At 40.4% G+C, this 21,214-nt stretch overlaps 1 protein-coding gene across 1 annotated transcript; it reads right to left on the bottom strand.

The window, feature by feature from the left end:
- Nucleotides 1-8,577: 8,577 nt before the first annotated feature.
- CIMIP1 (ciliary microtubule inner protein 1) lies at nt 8,578-13,767 on the bottom strand. Its single transcript, XM_084217866.1, has 4 exons — nt 13,662-13,767; nt 13,035-13,116; nt 12,210-12,308; nt 8,578-10,362 (listed from the first exon to the last, which is right to left on the bottom strand). Exons 1-4 carry the CDS (start codon nt 13,697-13,699, stop codon nt 10,234-10,236), a joined length of 348 nt encoding a protein of 115 aa, XP_084073992.1. The 5' UTR covers nt 13,700-13,767; the 3' UTR covers nt 8,578-10,233.
- Between the last annotated feature and the right edge of the window lie 7,447 nt (nt 13,768-21,214).

Here is a 21,214-nt window from a genome sequence, read left to right as displayed (position 1 = left end):
AGCTTTTATTGATTGAATTGGGCTCTGATAATAAACAGTATAAATAAATCAGAAGGGAGTTAAAGCACTGATGTGCTGGGGGGTTGGAATTAAAATGAGTGCAGTGACCTCGAGCAGGATGTAATTTCAAAAGTGCCTGAAATATGCTGATGATATAAAGTAAGGCTGGGGAAGTTGGAGGGGCAGAGGAACAAAACAAACTCATTCAAAATGATTTGGATTTATCAGGATTACAGGCAGGTAAGTGGCTCATGCAGTTTGTTGTAGAGAAGTGTGAGGTAATGAGACCAGGGACCAAAAGTAATGAGAGTGCAGTCAGTGAGAGTGGTGTGGAATGTGGATCAGAGCTTGTGGGAGGGCAGGTGCAGCACTCCTCATTGGTGTCAAACATGCAGGAATCCTCTCACGCTGCTCTGGCAAAGCACAAACCTTTCAGAGGCTGAGATGTGTCTGGTGGTTTATACATGAAGAGAGGAGAATCCAGCTTTTGATGTTACAGCAAACATGGTCTGTTACAGAGCTGCCTAATAGTTCATCACACTGATTTCAGACTAGAAAAATTAAAAAATGCATTGTTTTGGACTGATGAGCACCCTGACAGCCACAGGATAGCAAAGAGAAATTGGTGAATCCTTCCAGTTGGCTAATCTAGAGGTGGATTCTGTGGTTTTGAAAGTACTTGTTTTCTTCTGGTTTTCTTTCCTTCTTTTTAGTCCTAATGTCTATTTTAATTTTTTTAAATGCTTCATTTATCTCCTAAATTGTAAGCTTTGGATTTTCCTCAGTTGTGGCCAAGCAGCTTTTGAAACCAAATCAAAGGCAGAAACAATAAAAGGAGAGCTCTGTGTTGAATTCTGTCGATGTCCTCACAGCTTTTATTGTTCTGATAGAATCCATATTAATTGTCCCTGTTTAAAAGGGCTTTCTCTAACTTGACCTTTTACACTTATTTTTCACTGAAGAAATTAGATATTTGAAAATAAATTTTCCTGTTTTACGTTTTGGTGCCCCAGTTTTACATATATCCTGGAAGATTCCCAATAGTCTCTAATTTCCAGTATCTTAATGCTGATCATTAAGGGCATATCAATAAGACAGAGACTTCTCTCTTCCTTTGAGCTCTCCATGCTGCATCCCATGAAATCCTTTATTGTCTGGAAGCCACAGCTTCAGTTTGCCACAGCTGAGTAAGACAGTGAGGAGCTACAGGGAAAACACAACTGGGAAGGGAAGAATCTAAGGCAAATCACAAATTACAACTTAATCTCCTACCCTAATCCTCGTGTCATTTCAGAATTAAATCAGGAGTGGTGAAAGAATCCTTGGGGAAGTAAGAGATGCACTTGGGATTTTTCTTTTTGGAGTATTTTCAGGGGTTTGTGGCCTCTGATTGACATGGTACCCCTGCCTGGGATACTGGGAATGTGCTGGATGCCCTTTGAGATGAGCTCTCCCCCCAGCCAGACGTGGCTCTTGCTGTGATTTTGATGTTGTTGCAGTAATAAGGACAGAGGGGTGCCCTCCATGTTGTGATATCCATTGGTTCTGCACAGCAAAGGATTGGTGTTGGCTACAATCTGCAGCCTCTGAGTTCTGTTGTCAGCTTGGGCTGTTGTCACACACTCAGCTAATACCCTCCAGTAATTTTATTTCTTATTCACATGCACACTTAATGTCCTTAGTCATTAGACTGAAAAATGTTAACCTTGTCATAGTTAGTGACTGGAAGCAGAAAAGTCCATTTAATTCTCAGGGGAATGAATTCTAATTTTCTGCTTGTCAGAATGTGGCATTTTACATATTTTTCTCTTTTCTTCCCCACCAGTTTAGTGCTAAATTTAAATGTGTATGTCATAGGAATAGACCTTTAGTCAGTGCTAAACACCCCAAAAGCCTTGGCAGGGGTCCAATGTATGAGAGTCTTGACCAAGAGCTGCTGCTGAAGCTCATTTCAGGCACTGCAGAGAATGGGGGGGTGAGAATGAAAAGTTAAGAGATAAAGAGGTCAGCTCAGAGGGCACATTAACATTGCATGTCAGGATGCATTTTTTCCCCCAGCAAATATGGATGGATGAAAAGCAGCTCATCTGGAATAAAATGTCCAATGAAGAAATAAATTATGTTAATCAAGCAGACTAGTACTAATATTTGTCATTAAGATGTGACATCTTCTAATTAATGTCACAAATTACTGTGAGCCTTTAAAAACCATACTGGTGGGAAGGGAAGCTGTCTGCAGATACTGAGTTCCCTGATCTATGAAAGAGAAGAGCTTGTCTTGAAAAATAGATAGCATTTATGGTAAAGAGAAATAATCCTCCCACAGATTACAGCTGTTCACTGCATTGTTATGCTGGTGGTCTTATCTCATCAGTGGATGTTTTATATGGTTCTTTTTATTTTATTTTTTGGATGCATTTTCATAAGGCTGTTTTGAGGAGGACATAGTGTACTGGGAGCTGGATGTATTTTGAGAAAGAGACACCACTACAAAGAATTCTGAGTTTAAATTGCAAAGATGGATGAAGTAAAAATGAGGGATGGTTATTTTGCTTTTTACAGATGGGAGCTGAAGCAGGGGAGGTGACTGTTGTGGCCAAAGTCACCCTGGGAGTCCCTGGAATTGCATCCTGATCTTTGAAGTGCAGTTCCAGTATTTTACCATGTATTGTCTTCTGTTCCCTTGCTGCTGAGTGTGGATTTGATATGCACATGTGTAATGAGCCAAGCATGTTCTGCATATGTTTAGCCAAATTGTGACCTCAGGGACATGAGGGGAGTGCTCCCTGGCTGGGTAGGAGCGCTTCCATGGCTGGGCTCATCCAAGGACTGCAAAGCAGTGTTGGCATTTACTTTATGAAATGAAAGTTTGGTGTTTTAGCATCTGTGGGTTCTGGAGAGGCCTGGCAGGGCAGTGGGTGATGCTGCATGTCTGACTGTGTGACCCTTTGTACTGTCTGAGCACCAGATGCTGATTAATGATTAGTAACAAATTAATAAATCGATGCCACAGACAAATAAACATCCATTACAGGGGGCTCTCGAGTCTCTCTCCTCTGGGGGAGAAGGGAGACCTGCAGGCATCACATTCTTCATTGACACAAATGCCTCTGGACTCTGTGCGATCCTGACACCTTGCAGAAGGAATGTACCCTTGAGATTAATTATATTCCATAGGTGGTTCAATATGTGCTGGTAAAACCCTGACATTTTGGGCTTAGTTTGGTTGTATGCAGATGTTCTTGTAGGGAAGGTGAGTGGTCAGCACAATCAAAGTGGGCTCAGGAGGAGAAAGTCCTGCCCTGAAGGGGTTTATCCACAGGGACTCGTTTCAGACAATACCTTTGAAGTGTAAAGATAAGATCTCATTGCCCAAGCTCTCTCTGTGGCTTTGTGGAGAACAAGGATCCTGTGGTGTATCATTTAAAGTCTGAATTTGGACTGCAGTCCTGAATCATGACTAGAGTTTGAAAGTAACACATGTGGCACATCAAACACTGCTGACCCCTGAGCCTCTCAGCCAAAATCAGGCAACAAATTGAGTTACTGTGTTGTCATCAGTAGGCTGTCAGAAGCATAAAAACTTCTGTGCATCTGGCCTTGTTTTTCAGAAATAAAAAAGCATTTAAAGCTGGTGTGATACACTTTGGAATGCAGGTAATTAATGCCCTTGTAATGACCGAAGGGAGAATTCAGACAGAATTCAGATGTGGTTTCTGAATCTGTACAAACACCTACAAATCCAGAATGGGACAGGGGAGTAAATAAATTCCTAATTGACCTAACTGATTTTTCCATTCTTCTTGCATAAGAAATGTGTGTGTACTTCTGTGCTATGCTTGGGGCATAATTTATGTATTGCAATAAATAACAAGTATATGTGTGCATAATTAGGAGGGACAATAACGAAAAGCAGTTGATGAAATTGAATTATGCATAATAAAGCTGTAATTTTTCAGGGAAGGCTGTAGTCATCAGGAGAGAAAGTGAAGCTTGTTTGTTTTGTTAGTGTTGTGAGAGACCTGAACTGGGGCTAGAGTCTCGTAAGACTTTATATTTTTACATCTCACGGGCTTTGGGCAAGACCAGGTGAACAAACCAACATTTTAGAACCTGAGCTACAGGATAAACTTCGCAATCTGCCCTTATGGGGACTGTTCAGGAGGCTTACAAGACAATGCTGTCTATTTATCTACTTTTTCCACAATAAAATGTATAAATCTTCATTAGAGAGCCCTTCTTCAAGAGATAAAGATTTGGCTCACTAGGTTTGAAGAGCCATTCTCATATTTGGATTCTTTTACATATCGATGGCCATTCTGCATGTGCTTTATTCAGCTTCAAAACAAGTCCACCACCACTGCCAAACACACACATGAGATGAATGCAAAATACATTCCAAATAATTGCAGTATTTATGTAATTTGGTGTCTTGTGTGTTCCAGAAACCCTCAACAGCTGGTCAGCCCCAGCAGGACCAGTGAGCTGAGAGGGGCACAAGGAGTGCCAGGGTCTGGCTGTCCCTGCTGCCAGGTAAGGATGGATTAGCAGTGACTCCAACAGTGCAAATGAAAGGAAAATGGAAAGCAGATTTAGGAAATTCTTTCTCCTTTCTGAGTCCTTTAAGAGTAGAGTTCTGCATCTGTGCCTGCAGGGCATTTTTATTGAGATTTGTTGAGTTTGAAGAAGGTGTTTCCCTCTCAAGATAAACTGCTCTGGCCCAAGGTGAAGGAGTAAGGCTCAAGCTGTCCATTGCTTGTGGCTATCCCAGTAAAATACTGATGTGCTCAGCACTCCTACTTTAAACAAGCAGAAGGGCAAACAAACATAGTGAGAAACCTGGTTTGGTCAAATTTATGGCAAGAGCTTTTCTCATCTGCACATAAGTAATGAATTCTTGTGGACACAGCTTCTGGGAGAGCAAAAAGCATCAGCAGTGCTCTTGGGAACCAGGCTGTTGTCCAGTGAGCACTGCAGTGTGTTCCCTTTACCTGGCACCTGGCTCAAAACTCCCAAAAGTTGTAGGTTAAAGTGAATTTTCCTACTTTAAATATTCAGGGCCCATCTCCTGGAGCAGAGTTCTCTGACCCAGCAGCACCACTTCCCCTGCACTCTGCTGTCCTGTGCAGAAGCAGCAGGGCCAGCCTGACATCTCAGGCCTTGGCCCTAAGCAGCAAGGGCTGTGGTGCTGCCACGGAGAGCTCCCAGCTCGGCCTGTGGTACAGCCAGGGAGGAAATGAGCTGGGGGAGAAGGTCTCCGTGTCCAAGTGAACCCATAAACCTCATCCCTTCATGCTTCCTCACGTGGATCCCGCTTCTCCTGAGAGACTGTAAATATGTGGGGTTTGTTCTTTAACCAGTGCAGTGCCAAGATGGAATCTGTAACACACGTGATGGGAGCAGAGAAATCACACAGCTTTCATGAAACAAAGGACATGGCTGGGCTCTGGCAAGAGGAACATAATGGCTGTTTATTTTTTCCAGACAGGGGCTGGAGCTCACTGGGGTTTTTTGGGCTCTTGCTTTGTTTTTGTTTTGCTCCAGCTTTTAAGGATGAGAATGTTGTGTCTGACGCGTGTCAGCGAGCAGAGGAGATTCACGAGCAGAGCTGGGCTCGTCTTGCTCCCCGGTGAGGAATAAAAGCGTTGCCCGTCTCTCACTTCGGGAGGAGGAGGAGGGGCTGCGGGAAGTGAGAAGGCATTGTCAGGCTCGGGTCGGGCTGGAGCATCGCGGATTAGCCGGGTGTCACTCGGCAGCCTGGAGGCACGGCCGGGAAAGCCGCAGACAGAAATCAGAAATGTGCGTGCAGGGGCTGGGGGCGAGGGCTGCCATGGTTTGTTTGGGTGCACGGCTGCTCTCCACATTTATGATCTTTTGGGAGAGCAGTCAGGAAAATGGACTGAATAAAGAGCCCTTTATCAAGGAAGCAGAGAAAATGGCCACTTCTTCAGCCCTGTATTGGAACTCTAAATTATGCTGTTATTAGAGCTGTTAAAAACTTAGGTTAACAAGAGTTGTGTCCACATTTAATCCCACTCCCACACCTGCGAGTCTGATATTGCAGCCAGCCAATGGAGCCAGCAAACTGAAAGTGGTGGGGGAGTGAAGATTCTTTGTTCTGTTTATTTCTTCATAGTTGCATCTGTTTTTGTGCTTTGAAATTTGCAGGCTTATTTCAATATTTAGTGAATTTTTAGTTTATTTCACTTCTTTAGTGAGGCAGATAAAGCAGTGAGGGGGAAAATATGAGGGAAGGGGCTAAATTCAGAGTCACTTGGGCCACATACACAACCTGCGACCACAAGGTGGAAAGGTGTTAATTTCCATTAATAAAAACACATTGTATTGATCCATTACTTCCACATTTCAGCTAGATCTCATCTGGAACTGCAGACTGCAGCTCACCTAAAACAGGGCACATGAGGTTAACAGAATGTCATGTTTTAAAATGATTTCTATTTTAGAATTATTATTGTTATGTTTTAAAATTATTTATCAATACCATTAGTCTTTTCCATGTATGACTGAGGAACGATGTTTTGTTCACTTCCAACCCAATCAGTTTCACAGCACAACAGCATCAATTTCCAGTACAGTTAAATTTATTCCAGTATGGTCCTGTGAAATGGTCTGACATGCTTTCAGCTAAATGACAATTTGATGGGATGTGAAACCCACAGGAGTCAGGAAGAAGGTAATAGTCTGTGAGCAGCCCTTATCTGTCTTGCTACAAGGGCTTGGCTTCAAGGGGAACAAAACTCAACACTGAGGAACCTAAAGCAAGGAGAGGCTGGGCTGGGCTTCACAGGGAAGCAGAGGTTTCTGGTCTGGTTGCCAGTGACTCTGTTAGATCAATGTTTGCCACTTTGCTACCTTGTACAGTGTGGAAGGAACCAAAAAGGATCCTTTACTAAAGGAGGAAAATGATGTGTGTGAATGGGGAGCCTTATGTCTCTGAAAATTATAATAATGCAATCTACATTCTCTGGTTTGTAAGGAAACAATCTCAGAACTAAAGGTATCTCAGGCAGACAGAGCAGCCAATAGGATGAGCTGGAAACAGGAGTTTGTTGCTCAGGCTTAGGACTGCACTGAGTGTCATTGGGATGTCACAGATGTCACTGCAGAGATGTCTCATGCAGAGCACTGAGGTTTATTCTCCAAGCGCCCTTTTAGGCGTTTGATCACTTGTCTGTGCACAGGCTGTGGCTGCTTTTCACTTTGGTTCTTTCCAAATGTACAGCAACTCTTGTATGGTGATTGCAACCTCAGCAGTGCTACTTACTCAGAATCACCAGCAACTATGATCTAATAAAAAAACTTTATTCTCTGCAAAATGCATTTTAAATAAATAGCAATCTTTTGACTCTGAGCTCCTGGTAAAGTATCTTATATTAATGAAATTATAAATAGCAAGTGCCAGTTCTGTGCCAGTTCTAACAGCACAGAAAAGAACACATTGTGAAGCAAAACACCAGGTTTTTGTCCCCCAGTTTTGTTGTTTGTTAAATGAGTGCTTGTGAAAAAGATAATTTTGATTTCATTGTTTTTCACCTTAAATACAGCTGCCATTTAAGCCTTTGCTGTTATTTCATCACACACCCAGGAGAGCACCTGCAGGGACACATTCTTGATGGCAGATGTGGGGCTGACCTGTTTCCACCTCTGGCTCTGGTGCCTGGGTATCAGATCCAGTAACATTTCTGTGTGTGCAGTTCTGAAAGGCCATCCACAGCTCTTCTGTAAAATGAGTCTGTTAGCAAAGTTTACCTGAAAACAGCACTAAAGGCCAGATGGCTTCAGCTTTCTGAGAAATTTTTGTCAACCAAGGAGTTGCTCTGCAGCTCCCTGTGCTCCCCAGAAGCTTTGCAGAAGACCAAATGAAATATTGGTTGGAGCATCAAAGGCATCTAAATACACTTCCATCTGTTCTCGTATTTTGGTTCTGCTCTGACTTGCACAGAAACACAGGTCTAACACTTTTATACAGAATTAAAATTGTTTAGCTTTTTGTTGCACTTTTGAAGTGATTTAATTTTGTTTTGAAGCATTTTCTGGTGTATGCAGAGTTTACTGACATTGTTCTGACCTTGGAGACATGTGATATTTTAGTGTGCAGTGGCACTTATGTACCCAAGCTGGTTCCAATAAATAGGTTAATTTCCACAAATTTAAGGCCAGGTTTCAAACATAACAAGGTGATACAATAATTCTGTAATGATCTTTAGGATTCATAACTGGGGCAGATGACTGGGCAGTCCTTTGTCAGCTGCAACTTCTATAAATTTTTTTCATGTAAAATTTCAGAAGTGTTGGGAAAAAAATAGTCAGGTTTGTAGTTTCACATAACACCAAAACCCTGAATACATGGGACAACTGACAGATTTATGATAAAGAAATGACTTAAAATTTTAGATTATATTCTTTGCACATCCCAAATTAGTGTCTATCAAAGTATCTCCTGAAGTAAAGGTACCGTCAATGGTAGAATGTACAATACAAAACCCTTAATGTCAGGACAGAGTTAATATTCAGACACTGGAATAAGAGTCAGGAATGTCCAACTGTACATGCTGGACAAAGAATTTATTTTGGTTTTCAAAATCAAACCATGCTCATCTGGATTTGGATTTCACTTCATACAAACATCCAATGGGTATGTGGTGCTTTGATTCTTTAATATAACTCTTTAAAAGCCAGTGGAATTCCCCTTTTACTTGGCCCGAATTAATGTAATTTAATTGCTACTAAATGACATATCAATCATTATTATACCTGTTTATATAAATCAGACAGGAATAAGATCTTATGACCTTAAAATAAACTGAAGAACCACATACCACATGATTAAAATAAGCAAGACACACAAACCTGGCAACGACAAGAAAGCACACTGAATTTAAATATTGTTCTTACAATTATCTTGGTTGTCCAAAAAACAGTGTACACAGGTTATGGTTAGTAGCTAAACTACAATTTCCAGAGTCTGATTCCAAGTTATTCTTTATTCTGGTTTTTAAATAAAGTGTCTGAAGTTACTTCTGCTATGTGTTCTCCTTCTTGGGTAATCTTTCCAAAGGATGTGACTCACGTCTCCATTATTTGTAAAGAATATGAAAAAAAGTAAAATATTATTATTTTGTGGGCTTTTGGAAATGGATGTAAAAAAAAAAAAAAAAGGTGGGTTGTTGATCACTGTGAGTCATTTCTTGGGAAGAAGGGAAGAACAAACACTGGCTGCTGCCGTACTGCTGTGAACGCCAAGGACTTAGTGCTGACTCAAGCAGTAGATATTGATGGCTGCAGAACACAAAGGAGATCCTGCAGCAGGGTTAAAGAGGAAAACCTTTCCCCTCTAAGTGATAAGGAGTTAGAGGGAGGTGCCTGTGTTGATTTCCTGGAGGCTCTTTTTTGCTTAAACAACCTTCTGGTGTAAGCACCTTGGTCAGTTAGAATTATATCATGCAAACAGTTGCTGCAGCTCAATGAGTCTCCTCCTGGGTTTCCAGAAATCCTGGCAAACCTTCAGGTGCACAATGAAGAGCAAGAGTGAACTCAGGGCACTGAGGGAGCTACACCAGTAGCTCCAAGAGCAAGCACCTGCTGGCTCTGAGCATCCTTCCCTGGTTGGTGCAAATATTGCTATACACAAAACTGAAGCAATCCTTTGTAACCCATTTGCATACTGAATGGAAAAACCTTGTTTTGATACCAAAACTGATTTTTCAAAGTTATTCTGGGTCACTGTGGCCCTTGTGTACTTTATTTCTGTACTAGGAACTATTCACTTATGTGTGTAACTGCACAAAATACCTGCAAAGCACACCCAACACAAACCCAGTATATTTTATGAGTATTTTATGAGTAGAGGTTCTCATGGAGAAACAACTATAAAAATTTATATTGTCATTCCAATTTTTAATGAATATTTTTAAATTATAATCTTATTAGTGAGAATAAAAATAGTATGTGCTCTGTGATCTTTACCTCAGTTTATTCATTGTTATTCTAAGTTAAAGGCAGAAGCAATGAAGCAGAGTTAGCAGCCTGGATGCCATAGATTCCATGAAGTAAAATGAAAATGTTCACACTTTACCAAAATGATTGTGGATTTTTACACAAAGAACAGAAATGCACAACAGTCCAACAGTCCACTCCAGGATATTTCCTTAGGAATGCAGATGGATCTTAGTGCCTCTTTATTTCATAATGTCACTCAGAGGACTCACACGGTCACTTCATTCTACGGAGAGCTCCTTTGCAGCTTTGGATTTCAGAATGTTCAAGTGCCAGTGCTGCAACACCTGATCTCCAGCCAATAAATCCCTGGGTGGTTTTAGGTACTGGAGGAGATGGAAGCACCTAAAATCAAAGTAACATGCAAAACTGAATGATGAAAAGGTTTTTGGTTGAAGTTTCTGCAACATTGCCTTTTGTACTGTAGTGTTCTAAACCAACAATCAAGTCATTGTTTAGTAGTGCATGTTGGATTTTTTTTTCCAAGTTTGGTTCAATACTAAGGACTTTAATTGCTTAACATTATTAGAATATTATTATTAGTAGTAGTATTAGTATTATGTATGGAAAAAGCTCAAGCAGAATATCATCATCATCATCATCATTATCATCACCATCATCATCTTTAAAACAAATTAACTTCCGTAAACAGGATAAATAGTGTTTCCTCCTTGCTGTAATATATTTGGTAACTATGCAGCTATGAAATAATAACTTTAAATCCAAATGCTGAAGATATTACTGACCAAGCTGGCTTTTACATCAAGAACTACTTATTCATTCTACCTTCCTTCTACTTTAAAAGATGGGTGAGCAGCAAGTTAATCTGCAACTAATCTAGCTAAAAAGGAAACAAAACAAAAGCCAACAGACTCTGTTCAGTGACTGCTGTGCTTACTTTGGCTGAATCATCTCAATTGGGCACGTTCTATCATTTCAGCATCTGGGGACTTAGCAGAGAAATACACAGCAAGAGAACAATGTTTCAGTTCTCTTGCCAGAGTTGCTTCACTTTGTTCTTTGGCCAGGATTAGAAAATGTTTATGATATTTAGGTGGAGCAGTTCCTCAGAAAAGATAATTTTTATGGCCAAAAGTGCCACCCACTGAGCAGGATAATGAAGGAAATCATGTCCCACTTTCGGTCTGGGGGAGGGGACTATGCAGGAGCTTTTATTAGTCTAACCTAGAGAGAACAGATTTGACTGTTACCACAAGGTAAATGTGCAGAAAGACAGTTCTGAAAAGGATGTATGAAACTTCACTCTGAATATGTAAAGGGTGACCTAAATCACAGCCAACCCTTCTCTTCCTCTCAGTTCTGAGGTGAAATGGAAACTCTGTTCCAGGCTCTGCATGCTTGGGGAGCAGCTGAAACCTGCAGGATTTGTTAATGCACCAACACCCTCACAGGGCTGGGACTTGACTGAAACTGCAACTGGACTGAGATTGGAGGTTTGGGACAAAACTGAAGAACAAGTAGCAGTAATGGCAGAAATTATGCCATTTCATTGCTTTACCACACTCAGCACTAGCTCCTGATTTTTATTTTAATTTAATCTCAATAAAAGCTTTTACTACTTCCATGCCTTATCTCCCCACCCTTGGAATCCTTTGAAAGAAAGCTAGTTCAGCAAGTAAGAACTTCCAATCTCCTTTATTTCCCTAATCTTCTGTAAGTGGACTAACCTTCCTTTTCATTAGCATATTCTGCTTCCCCTTTCCTAAGTTCCTCTCCCAATGTCACTCCTGTAGCTGCCTGTGGACTCACCCTATTCACTGGTGATCCTGACACACTGTATTTATAAATTAAACCATCAGTCACATTCTACTCTCCAGCTGTTTGACAGCTTTAAGACCCTGAATATACATATAAATCATGTAAAACAAAATAATTATGACTTGGCTTATTAGAACTGGCTTCTTATTAATTTGTGGTACTGAAGAGGACAGTGGTATTGTCTCTGACAAAGAGCAGACTCTTAAATAAAGATAGAAAAATTACAACCATATCCAAAGGGCAATTCCTTGTCTTAAACAAATGCTTTTAAAGCATAGTTGGGCTTGCAAATGCAGTTTACTTTGACCTTTAGTTAAAGACCCTCCCTCTATAAGACAACTGTTTTTCAGAGCTTGTGTGGTTTCTTAAAACAGATGTTGCTGTATTGCAATTTTAAAATCTAATTTTCTAACCTTAGTGTATTTTTCCACAGGTGTCACAGGTCGAACCTGCAGGTGATCTGGAAGCTGAAGTTTGGGCTTTGCAGCTTCTTTCTTTTCAGGTCCAAGCAACTAAAATCAAAACATATTTAAAAAACTGGACTCTTTATCTTTGGAAATATACTATAATATGTGAAATCCACACCATTCCCCTCATTGTTGCAGATGAACTTCCTGTTCTTTCCACCTCAAGCAGGAATATTTACTTCAGTGCTTTGGAAATTACTGGACTTTTTTTTTGTTTCAGAAGACACGCAAACTTCATTTATATCTATGCAGAGGCTGCATCAATCCTGTTCTTTAGCAATGAAATACTGTGATTGTAAATGTAACATCATGTGCTACTGTATTCTAATATCTAAACATCACTGAGAAGAGACATCACTCCAAATATTTTCATTTGTTGTATATTCCCCCACTGACAATTTAATTAGCTGGAACCTTTTCCCCTAGATTTTTAAAATACCATATGGAGAGACAAAGGGGAAATATTTTCCTGTCAATGTGCATCTAGTACTTGTTAGCACTATTAGGAGTCATGCTTCTCAAGAGAAATGTATCAGAATATGCACAGCACATAAATTACCACTTGATGTATTTTATTCAGAAGAAAATGTAGTATTTGGATCATTTCAAAAGTAGTGCAGTTGCTAGCTTGGACGTCAGTGTAGTAAAGCATACTCAGTACACTTCTGGTCTTCTGTGCTCTCATAATTTTATGTCCAGATAAATTTGTGCTCAAGTAGATTTCATATGTTGCCTGTATTATAAGCCATATTACATGCCATTCAATTTTACCTCTTCAAGAGGTGTTTTCAAAAATCCCCATTTCTCAGCCCATCTTTTTGCAGCCTCTTTTTCGGTTTCGATATGGTTTTTCCTGAAACCAACACAAAATATTTAAGATTACTTTGAAAACTTTAATTAAAAAAAAAACCCAACACGCCAACCCGAACCACTGATGTCACAAAGCACAGGAATCTTTAAACTTCCATCTCAAAGCAAGACGTGTATAAACAAATTATCGTTATCTGACTCGGAGCTAATGGGAAAATACTGTCCAGAGGTTTGAAACCCTGCATGTGAAACAGTGAACATTGCATGTAAGCACTGTTTTTACACATGTAAACGCTTTTAAATCGTGTTAAGCGCAGGAGGCTGAAAAGTAAGCACCAATGATGCTTTCAAATATACTTTCATTTACAGTGTTGGCTGACGAGATGCCCCGACCCCACAGCCGGCGGGGCAGGAGGGGTGCACCGGAGCCACCTCGAAACCCAAACGATACCAAGGCACGCTTCACCCAGCGCACACGCTCTCTGAACACAGCAGAACTCTTTCAGCGCGGAGCTGCGGGCCAGCAGGGGAAGCTGGACGGCAGCAGCAGCAGAGCAGCGGTACTGCCGGGGCCAGGCGGGCTGTTACCAGTTGTTGTCCTTCGCTATGAAGTTGGTGGGCTCCATCGGGCCGGGGCCGCGCCGCCTCAGCCCCGCCGCGGCCGCTCGGGCGTTGCGGGGCAACGGCGGAGGGAGGGGCGGGAACTCGTGTGGGCGGGCACAAGATGGCGGGAGGGGCGGGAACGCGTTCGGTGGAATGTTGGGAGGCGCCCACACACCTTCCGAGGGGAAGGATCCCCTTCTCTCGTCCTTTGGGAGCTCTCCGGTGGCACCTCAGCCATGTCTCAGGGGGAAAAAGCGAAATAAAATAATTGCAACTCGCTGCTTTCTCGAGGCCCCTCAGGCGGGCACAAGATGGCGGCGGGGGGAGCCCCGGTGGGCGGGGACATGCGGGCGGAAAGGGGCGGGAACTCGTGTGGGCGGCACAAGATGGCGGAGGGGCGGACCCAAGGTAATGAGGGGCGTGTCATAACGCCTAATAAATTAATATCGGGAAGTGCAAATGTAGTGTTTGAAGGGAAGGATTGCCTTCTCTTGTCTTTTGGAACATCTTAGGTAGCACCACAGCCATTTCTCAGGGGAAAAACAAGTAAAAAAATCCCTCCTCCCTGCTTTCTTGAGGCCCCTCAGGAGGCCCGGGGAAGTGCTTGATAATTTTTTTGTGTGTCTTCAAATGAAAGGAAAACATGTTTGGGTAAGGTGGTTGAAAGCTTCTTTTAAATCTGCTATCCTGTTCTGGGTTCCTCTTGCTACACAGCAAAATTGTGTTTTGATAATTTCATTGGGAAATAACACCAGTCCTGTGATACAGTGTTGGGTCTCTTTTATCTCATAAATGTCCTTTACAACCTACCATGCATATGTCAGAAGTTCTGAGAAAGATCTCAACATACTTTATGACTTCTCTGTGACAGCCCAGAATATATTTACAGCTTGTAAAGGGCTCATTGTGTTCCAATATGTGAATTCTTTTAGTAATTTTATTTTCTTGCATTTTCTGGCTAAAATATTTCAACAATGAGTGGAGCTAGGTGGCTCTTTGACTTCCTGAGTTTAAATTGTTTCCCAACTTCTTTCATGTTGTCTTGAAATTGACTTGTGTAAACACGCTGGAAATAGTTAATGGGACTCTCACACTACTAAACACTTATTATCCTTATTAGAAAATAAATGCAGAAAGGTTTTGACTTCAGCTGAGTGGTTTAGAGGCAGTGTGTTTGAATATTTAATTGTTAGACTTAAAAAGAATCTGAAGTACCTAAAGCACTTAAATATTTGAGCACAAGAAGACTATATACATTTCTTAGTTATTTTAGAAGTACTAAGAATGTCTGTCTGAGTAAGAGGAGAATAAAAATGCCTTCTGTAGTTCTAAAATAGCAATTAAATACTGCTCTTCTGAGTCTCTGAAAATCATTAAAGTATCAACAAATGGAATATTTCACTTACACGCCATTTCTTGATTCTCTAATTGATAATTAGGCTCGCAATTAAATCAGCTGGGTCTCCTATCACACCCATAAATGCTTACTCATTGTCCTACTTAATTAACTCCTGCTGCTTTGTCACATTTATCTCAGGAGTTTTCTTATTGCTTTGATGCTTTCCTTGAAAAAGATAATTTGTTAATGAAACAATCAAATCCGTGGTTTACTGTGTCAGGGCTTAAAGTGCACCAGCGTTTGTCAAGAAGAAATGAGAGATGAAACTTCTCATGGTGACACTGTGGAAACAGAACATTGTCATGTTCAAGTTCAGGGTGTGAGCTGTGAGTCCCAAACATTCCCGTGGTGCTTTGGCTCTGGTTGGGATGGAAAAGGGCAACAAAAGCCCTCCTCTGATGGCACATAACAGCACTGAGGGAGGGGGAATGAGGATATCCCTGAGGAAACCGAGGGGGAATGAGGATATCCCTGAGGAAACCGAGGGGGAATGAGGATATCCCTGAGGAAACCGAGGGGGAATGAGGATATCCCTGAGGAAACCGAGGGGGAATGAAGATATCCCTGAGGAAACCGAGGGGGAATGAGGATATCCCTGAGGAAACTGAGGGGGAATGAAGATATCCCTGAGGAAACCGAGGGGGAATGAGGATATCCCTGAGGAACCGAGGGGGAATGAAGATATCCCTGAGGAAACCTGCAGTGGGGTGCACTGGTCTGTGTTCTCTGTGTTTCTCAAGGCCTGCACCTCACACCCAGAAGTGCCATCTTCACATCTAAAATTTGGAGAGCAGCTTTGTTATTTTCTTTCAGCTGCTCTAATCTGGTGTCTTCCCCTCCACCTCAGCAATGTCAGAACCTCTGAAAGTGATGCTCGCTGCTGAGGTGTTTATATATCCATTTATAGATCCATGTGTATCTGTGCTTAGGCTTTTGCATTAAAAATTGTTACCAAAAATTTTTAGTTAGTACTGGCAGTGTTTGCTGCTCCACAGTTTGCAATGTCAGGTGTGGAAGTCTAAAAGAGGAATATTTGAGCATAACTTCAGTGTCTTTTTGTAATGTTTTTACATAATATTTCAGATGTAGGCAGCCTGAGACTGCCTTGTTATGATTACTGTGATTTAAGTAATGAAGTCCCATTGACACAGACTGGTTTCATTTAAAAAAGCCCTGCTAAAGTCTATCACATCAAGAACATGTTAATTGGAGTTCCTGAATTTCCATTTATGAAAGTAATCCGACAGCCCGGTTAGAATCATTATATGTTGTGGCAAAATTTAGAACTCTCATCTTATTGTGGCTCTAATCATCTAGTGGCTTTTGAAACAGTGAGGGCATGTTTGTTTTCCCAATGATAATATGTTCCTTTTTTTTATCCATAAAATGGCACTTACAGCTACAGCTTTATGGAGATTTCTGTGCTTGAAAAATTCAATAATTCCTTGAATTTTATTTGATTTTGAGCAGATTCATTCCTTTTTTATTCAAACTAAAGATTTGCATGAGAGACTGCTTTATAGTAAACCTCATGGATACACTTATATTTCTGTTGTACTGGATGGAAGAAGTATACATGCCCTCCAAATAAAATTATTTGTTCTATGGATATGGAGACCTTTGTCACTTTCAAACTGGAGAAGGTGTTTGCATTAAAATCCCTGAGTCCCAGGCATTGTCTCAGAGCACAGTGCCCCAGATGCAGTTGCAGGGAGTTTGCAGAATGCTGCCCTGCTGCAGTTTCAAAGAATATGGCCACCACTTGTAGCCACTGGAGAAATTTCTTATAAATGCCAATGAGCAACACTTAACAAAACTCTCCTGCTGGTATGAGAACTACCTAAGCACCATATGAATTAAAGATGAAGGAGAAAGACACAATTTTAAATTTTGTTGCATTGTATAAACTGAAATCAAACTCTTCATGGTCTTTGAAAGTATTTTTTTTGTTTCAATACAGCTCATGTTTGAAATCAGAAAGCGTCTCCGTTTTTCCTGTTGCCTGAAAGGCAGGGGGTCTGGGACATTTTAATAGCTTTCATAGCCTACTCTGCAAATATATTATTGCTGCACAATAGTTTCTTTGCATGAGAATTGCTTAAATGATTGAAAAAGGATTGGAAAATATATTTCAAGTTTTAATTTTATGCACAGAACATTAATGAGCAGTGCCCCTTAGAGACTCGCTGTCAGTTTAACATATTCACAATAATCTCAACACAGATGTTATTCCATCGAAATCCTTTTAGAGGGAAGAAACCAGCAATTTTTCCTTAGAGAATGTCAGAAAATATGTTATTGTTGAAAATTACATTTTGATCTCAGAATGCTATGTAAAAACTCATTGCTAGGAAGAATAAGTAGCACATTGTTTCTGAGGTAAAATGCACATGGAACTTTCTTGACTCTCTTGTAAATTTTAAAACAAGTGAATGTTCTGTTAGTCTCATGCAATTTTGCTTCCCTTGAGGGTGATTGCAGGCAGTGGAGGGATATCAGCATCTAATTGTATTCTAATTTAAGAGTGTATTTGTTATAAGTTTAAATTTCTCTATTTGTAGCCATCACATGATGAAGTTATTGTCTCTTTTGGATACATTTTCCTCTGCATTCTCTGAGCATATAAATTAAAATACTTGCTAGAAAGAAAGTACATACTTGGAATAACAGTTTTTTGTTGGAAAGCACTTTAAGTACCCATTCTGTTTTGTGTTCTGTGATATGCCTGTGTTTTCTTTTTTCTCTTTGGTGCACTCATGTTGTACTCTGCTTGCTTGGTCTTGCCTGAGAACAGCTCTGAAATTATGCTGGTACTATAAAAATGATAAGATTGTAAATTTTATGTTGCTCAATAGTGGAGGAAAAATTTTCTATTGCACTAAATGTGAACTGAAGTTGATCTCCAGTGGAGAAGCTGTAGCCAGTTCCCTGGAGAGACCCCAGCCATATGGGAGTGGTGCATAGGTAACGTGAAAGAGCACATTTGGGAAAGTGTTGGATGACTCAAAGCAATAGTTCTGCAATTTTCCCAGGTTCTAAGAGCACTTCTAGGACTGCATAAGTAAAAGAATCATAGTTGGGAGTGGAGTACAGAGTGCACCATCAGTTCTGTGCAGAGAGAGCTGGTTGGAATAAGTCCAGCCAGGTTTTTCGGAAGTTGTTTGGAAGAGGAGGAGGGTGAAACATGAGGGTGCAGTCCACCCATGACGGAAAGCAGGAGAATTTCCAGTCAAAGAAATGTTTGTTTCCAGTTCCAGTCGAAGAAATGTTTCAACCTCTTCTTGGGAAAGAAGCAACTTATACAGCCCCTTAGTAGGTACTTTGACAGAAGGAAAAGTTGCAGTTACATAACACAAAGTGGGATCTCGGTTTCCAGTCTATTTTATGAGCCCTGCTGCACAGAATGGCAGGGATGATGACTCGGTGAAACTCCAGGGTACTGCAATGGAATATCCTTTATGAAAATATATTTATTTTGCAAAGGTAGCTCCAATAGCTTCTAGTTTCTGTACTCTGCTATTAAGAACAGTACAGAGAAAATCTCTCTTTAGATGATGGTTGAAAATAGCTGCAAAACTGTAAGCAAACACAAGAAAGACAAAAATTCCAAACATTTGCTTTAAATAGGATACCTTTTACTTAAAGTAACAAGCCTGGAGAATGAAATTCCTTTCTGTTGTAGAATACGAAGAGAAAGAAATGCATTCAGCAGCAATCTGTTGTTTTAATAGCAGCTATGTGAGGTCTTGAGGCTTAAATTATTCACACTGTCATACTCGTGTCTAGGTTCATCCTATTTTATACTTAGTTGCACTCAAAATGCTCAGTATTTTGATGTATGCACTATAGGTAATGTTGCCATAGTGAAAATGGTTGTGCAGTGCTGTAGTAGGGAACTGCATAAATCTGTTTTCCCAGTATCAGTAGTATTGATATTGGAAAAATATAGGCTGTTAGTATTAAATTTAGGTTAGGCTCTTGTTGCTTTTCTTTATCCTGAAAGTAGAAAATATTTTTTTCAATATAGATTTGGAAAAAAGGTTTATTGTTATTAATTTCTTTGATTTGCTGCTGCTTATGTAAACTGCACCTTTAAAACTAAACTGAAAGCTTCATTGCTGTAAGGAAAACCAGTGTTTAAATAGGTGGTGTAACATGATATACACAGTAAATGGTAAATGATTAAGCACCTTAATGTATCTATAGACCTTGGTTTAATAGTGCTTTGACTAACCTGGATTATGACATATAATTTAACACATACACATCCCAATTCAATCAAAACCTCTTTCAGTGGCATCTTAAATAGTACCCACTCATGCAGGCTTTCACATTAAAGTAATTATGGGGGAGGGGGGAGTGGTAAGAACAGAAAGAAAGTTTACTCTTCCTCTTTATAGTGAAAACAAATGTGTTTTTCTCCAGAATCTGCCAAGCCTGTGTTTTAATGATTTAACAGATGGAGTTGGCACATGTGAACCTGGAAGATGCATCTGTCTGATTTTTCCAGTCTGAGGATTTTTTAACTGCATTAATGGCACAGACAATGGTAAAATATCACCTCCCCAGGCTGCTTTGCTCTCCTAACACATAATGTCTTTTAAGGAAAAAAAAAGTGATAGGAGACTGGGGTGAGCAAAAGGCCAGAGAAATGAGCATTTGAAAAGTTTCATATTTTCTGTCTTTACTGCATTAAGCTTTTAAGCCTTTCACTTTGAATCTCATGTGTATATGGCATGGAAACAGAAATTCTACCCAGGCAACATTATGTGTGATCTCAGGGTTCTATTAATTAATGGTTTTAAATAAACACCATTTAAATAAGGAGACCAATATCCACCAGTGCTTTGTCCTGTGTAATTGAAGTTGAGTGTTGCTTTTCCAATTTGATAATTTTAGTTTGTTGGGGGTTAGTTCTTGCAAAGGTTCTGCTCATGTATAACTTTAGATTTAGCAATCTCATTTAGTCACTTGTACTGTTCATTCAAGCAGGAAATGCAGATGCTTAACTGTTTGGAATGAGGGCTTTAATTTGAATTTCTTTTGGACTGGAATCCTTAGCACTCACCTGGATTTTCTCCTGAAACCAATGGTTTCTATGCTAAAATCTTGAAGTCTCTTGGTTATTTGCCCTGAGCTCTGAGGACAACAGTGCAGAAGCAGGACCAGATGACCCAGTGTGGTCCTTTCTAGCCTGACCCATTCAGAGAGTCTGAAATGCCTTACCAGTTCCCAGGAGTGAACTAAATGGTGTCTCTGTGAGAAAGTCTTCCTTCTGAGGAAGGTCTTGTCCAAGAGGCAGGCCAGTACTCCTGTGAGCTGCCCAGCTGCTGGCACTAACACTAGGTATAAGTGCTCTTGCTTGTGGAAGGGTTATTCATTCTCATTCTGTTTGTCAACAAAAGTGTTGTAATAAAATGAAATTATCTGCTCTGGGCTGTGAACTGTCCAGGACTTGCTTGAACAGCACCATGCTTTGTGGTTCACTTCAGTTTTACTTTACTACTGCTGAGAAAAAAGATTTCAAGAGGAACATATTTAATTGTTAATGAAATCAGCACAGCTTTTCAGTCTGTCATTGAAAAAATTTTAAATTACAGTGAAAAGGGCAGAAAAAATTTTGTAAATGTTTCAGTTTTATTTTTTTGCTGGAGGAAAAAGTCTAATGTTAGAGCTGTACATCAGAAATGACTGCAGTGATGTGCTTCACCTATCTGTGTATCTATTGTTGATTCCAGACATCACACACTACGATTTACTTGCTGCTCAAATGAGGGATGGTATCTCTGTCTGTGAAATTTGCTGGGCCAGTGTTATCACATTATGGGTTTTCAGGAAAATCTATTGAAAGTTCTCACAGATGCCCCACCTGCATTTTCTGGTGAAATGAGGAAGGAGGTGGAGCTGTGGTTCTACAGCTGTGTTTTCTTCTCTCTTTAATCTCCTTCCATCTCTGTAGTACTCCAGGCTTGATGTCATGGACCTCTTTGAGACTCTTAAATTAGTGAAACACATTAGGTAAACTTATTAATAGAGGCTGCTTCTCCATTTCTGGGCATTTTGTATAGCTTACATTGCCTGTTTTATGTGTCTAATAATGAGACACTTGCTCTGGGCTATCAACCATCATAGGATTCAC

Source organism: Fringilla coelebs (assembly GCF_963513975.1).
Source record: "Fringilla coelebs genome assembly, chromosome: 18".
In the NCBI taxonomy this organism is placed as follows: Eukaryota; Metazoa; Chordata; class Aves; order Passeriformes; family Fringillidae; genus Fringilla; species Fringilla coelebs.
Note: the sequence above shows the minus strand (reverse complement) of the source record. Positions and strands in the feature narration are given on the sequence as shown.

Excerpts from the sequence above, each read along its gene's own strand:
- CIMIP1 (XM_084217866.1), bottom strand. The coding sequence starts at position 13,699 with ATGGAGCCCACCAACTTCATAGCGAAGGACAACAACTG. Across the intron at positions 13,117-13,661 it reads ATAGCGAAGGACAACAACTG|GAAAAACCATATCGAAACCG; the intron begins GTAACAGCCCGC and ends TGTTGGTTTCAG. Across the intron at positions 12,309-13,034 it reads TGAAAACACCTCTTGAAGAG|TTGCTTGGACCTGAAAAGAA; the intron begins GTAAAATTGAAT and ends TTTTGATTTTAG.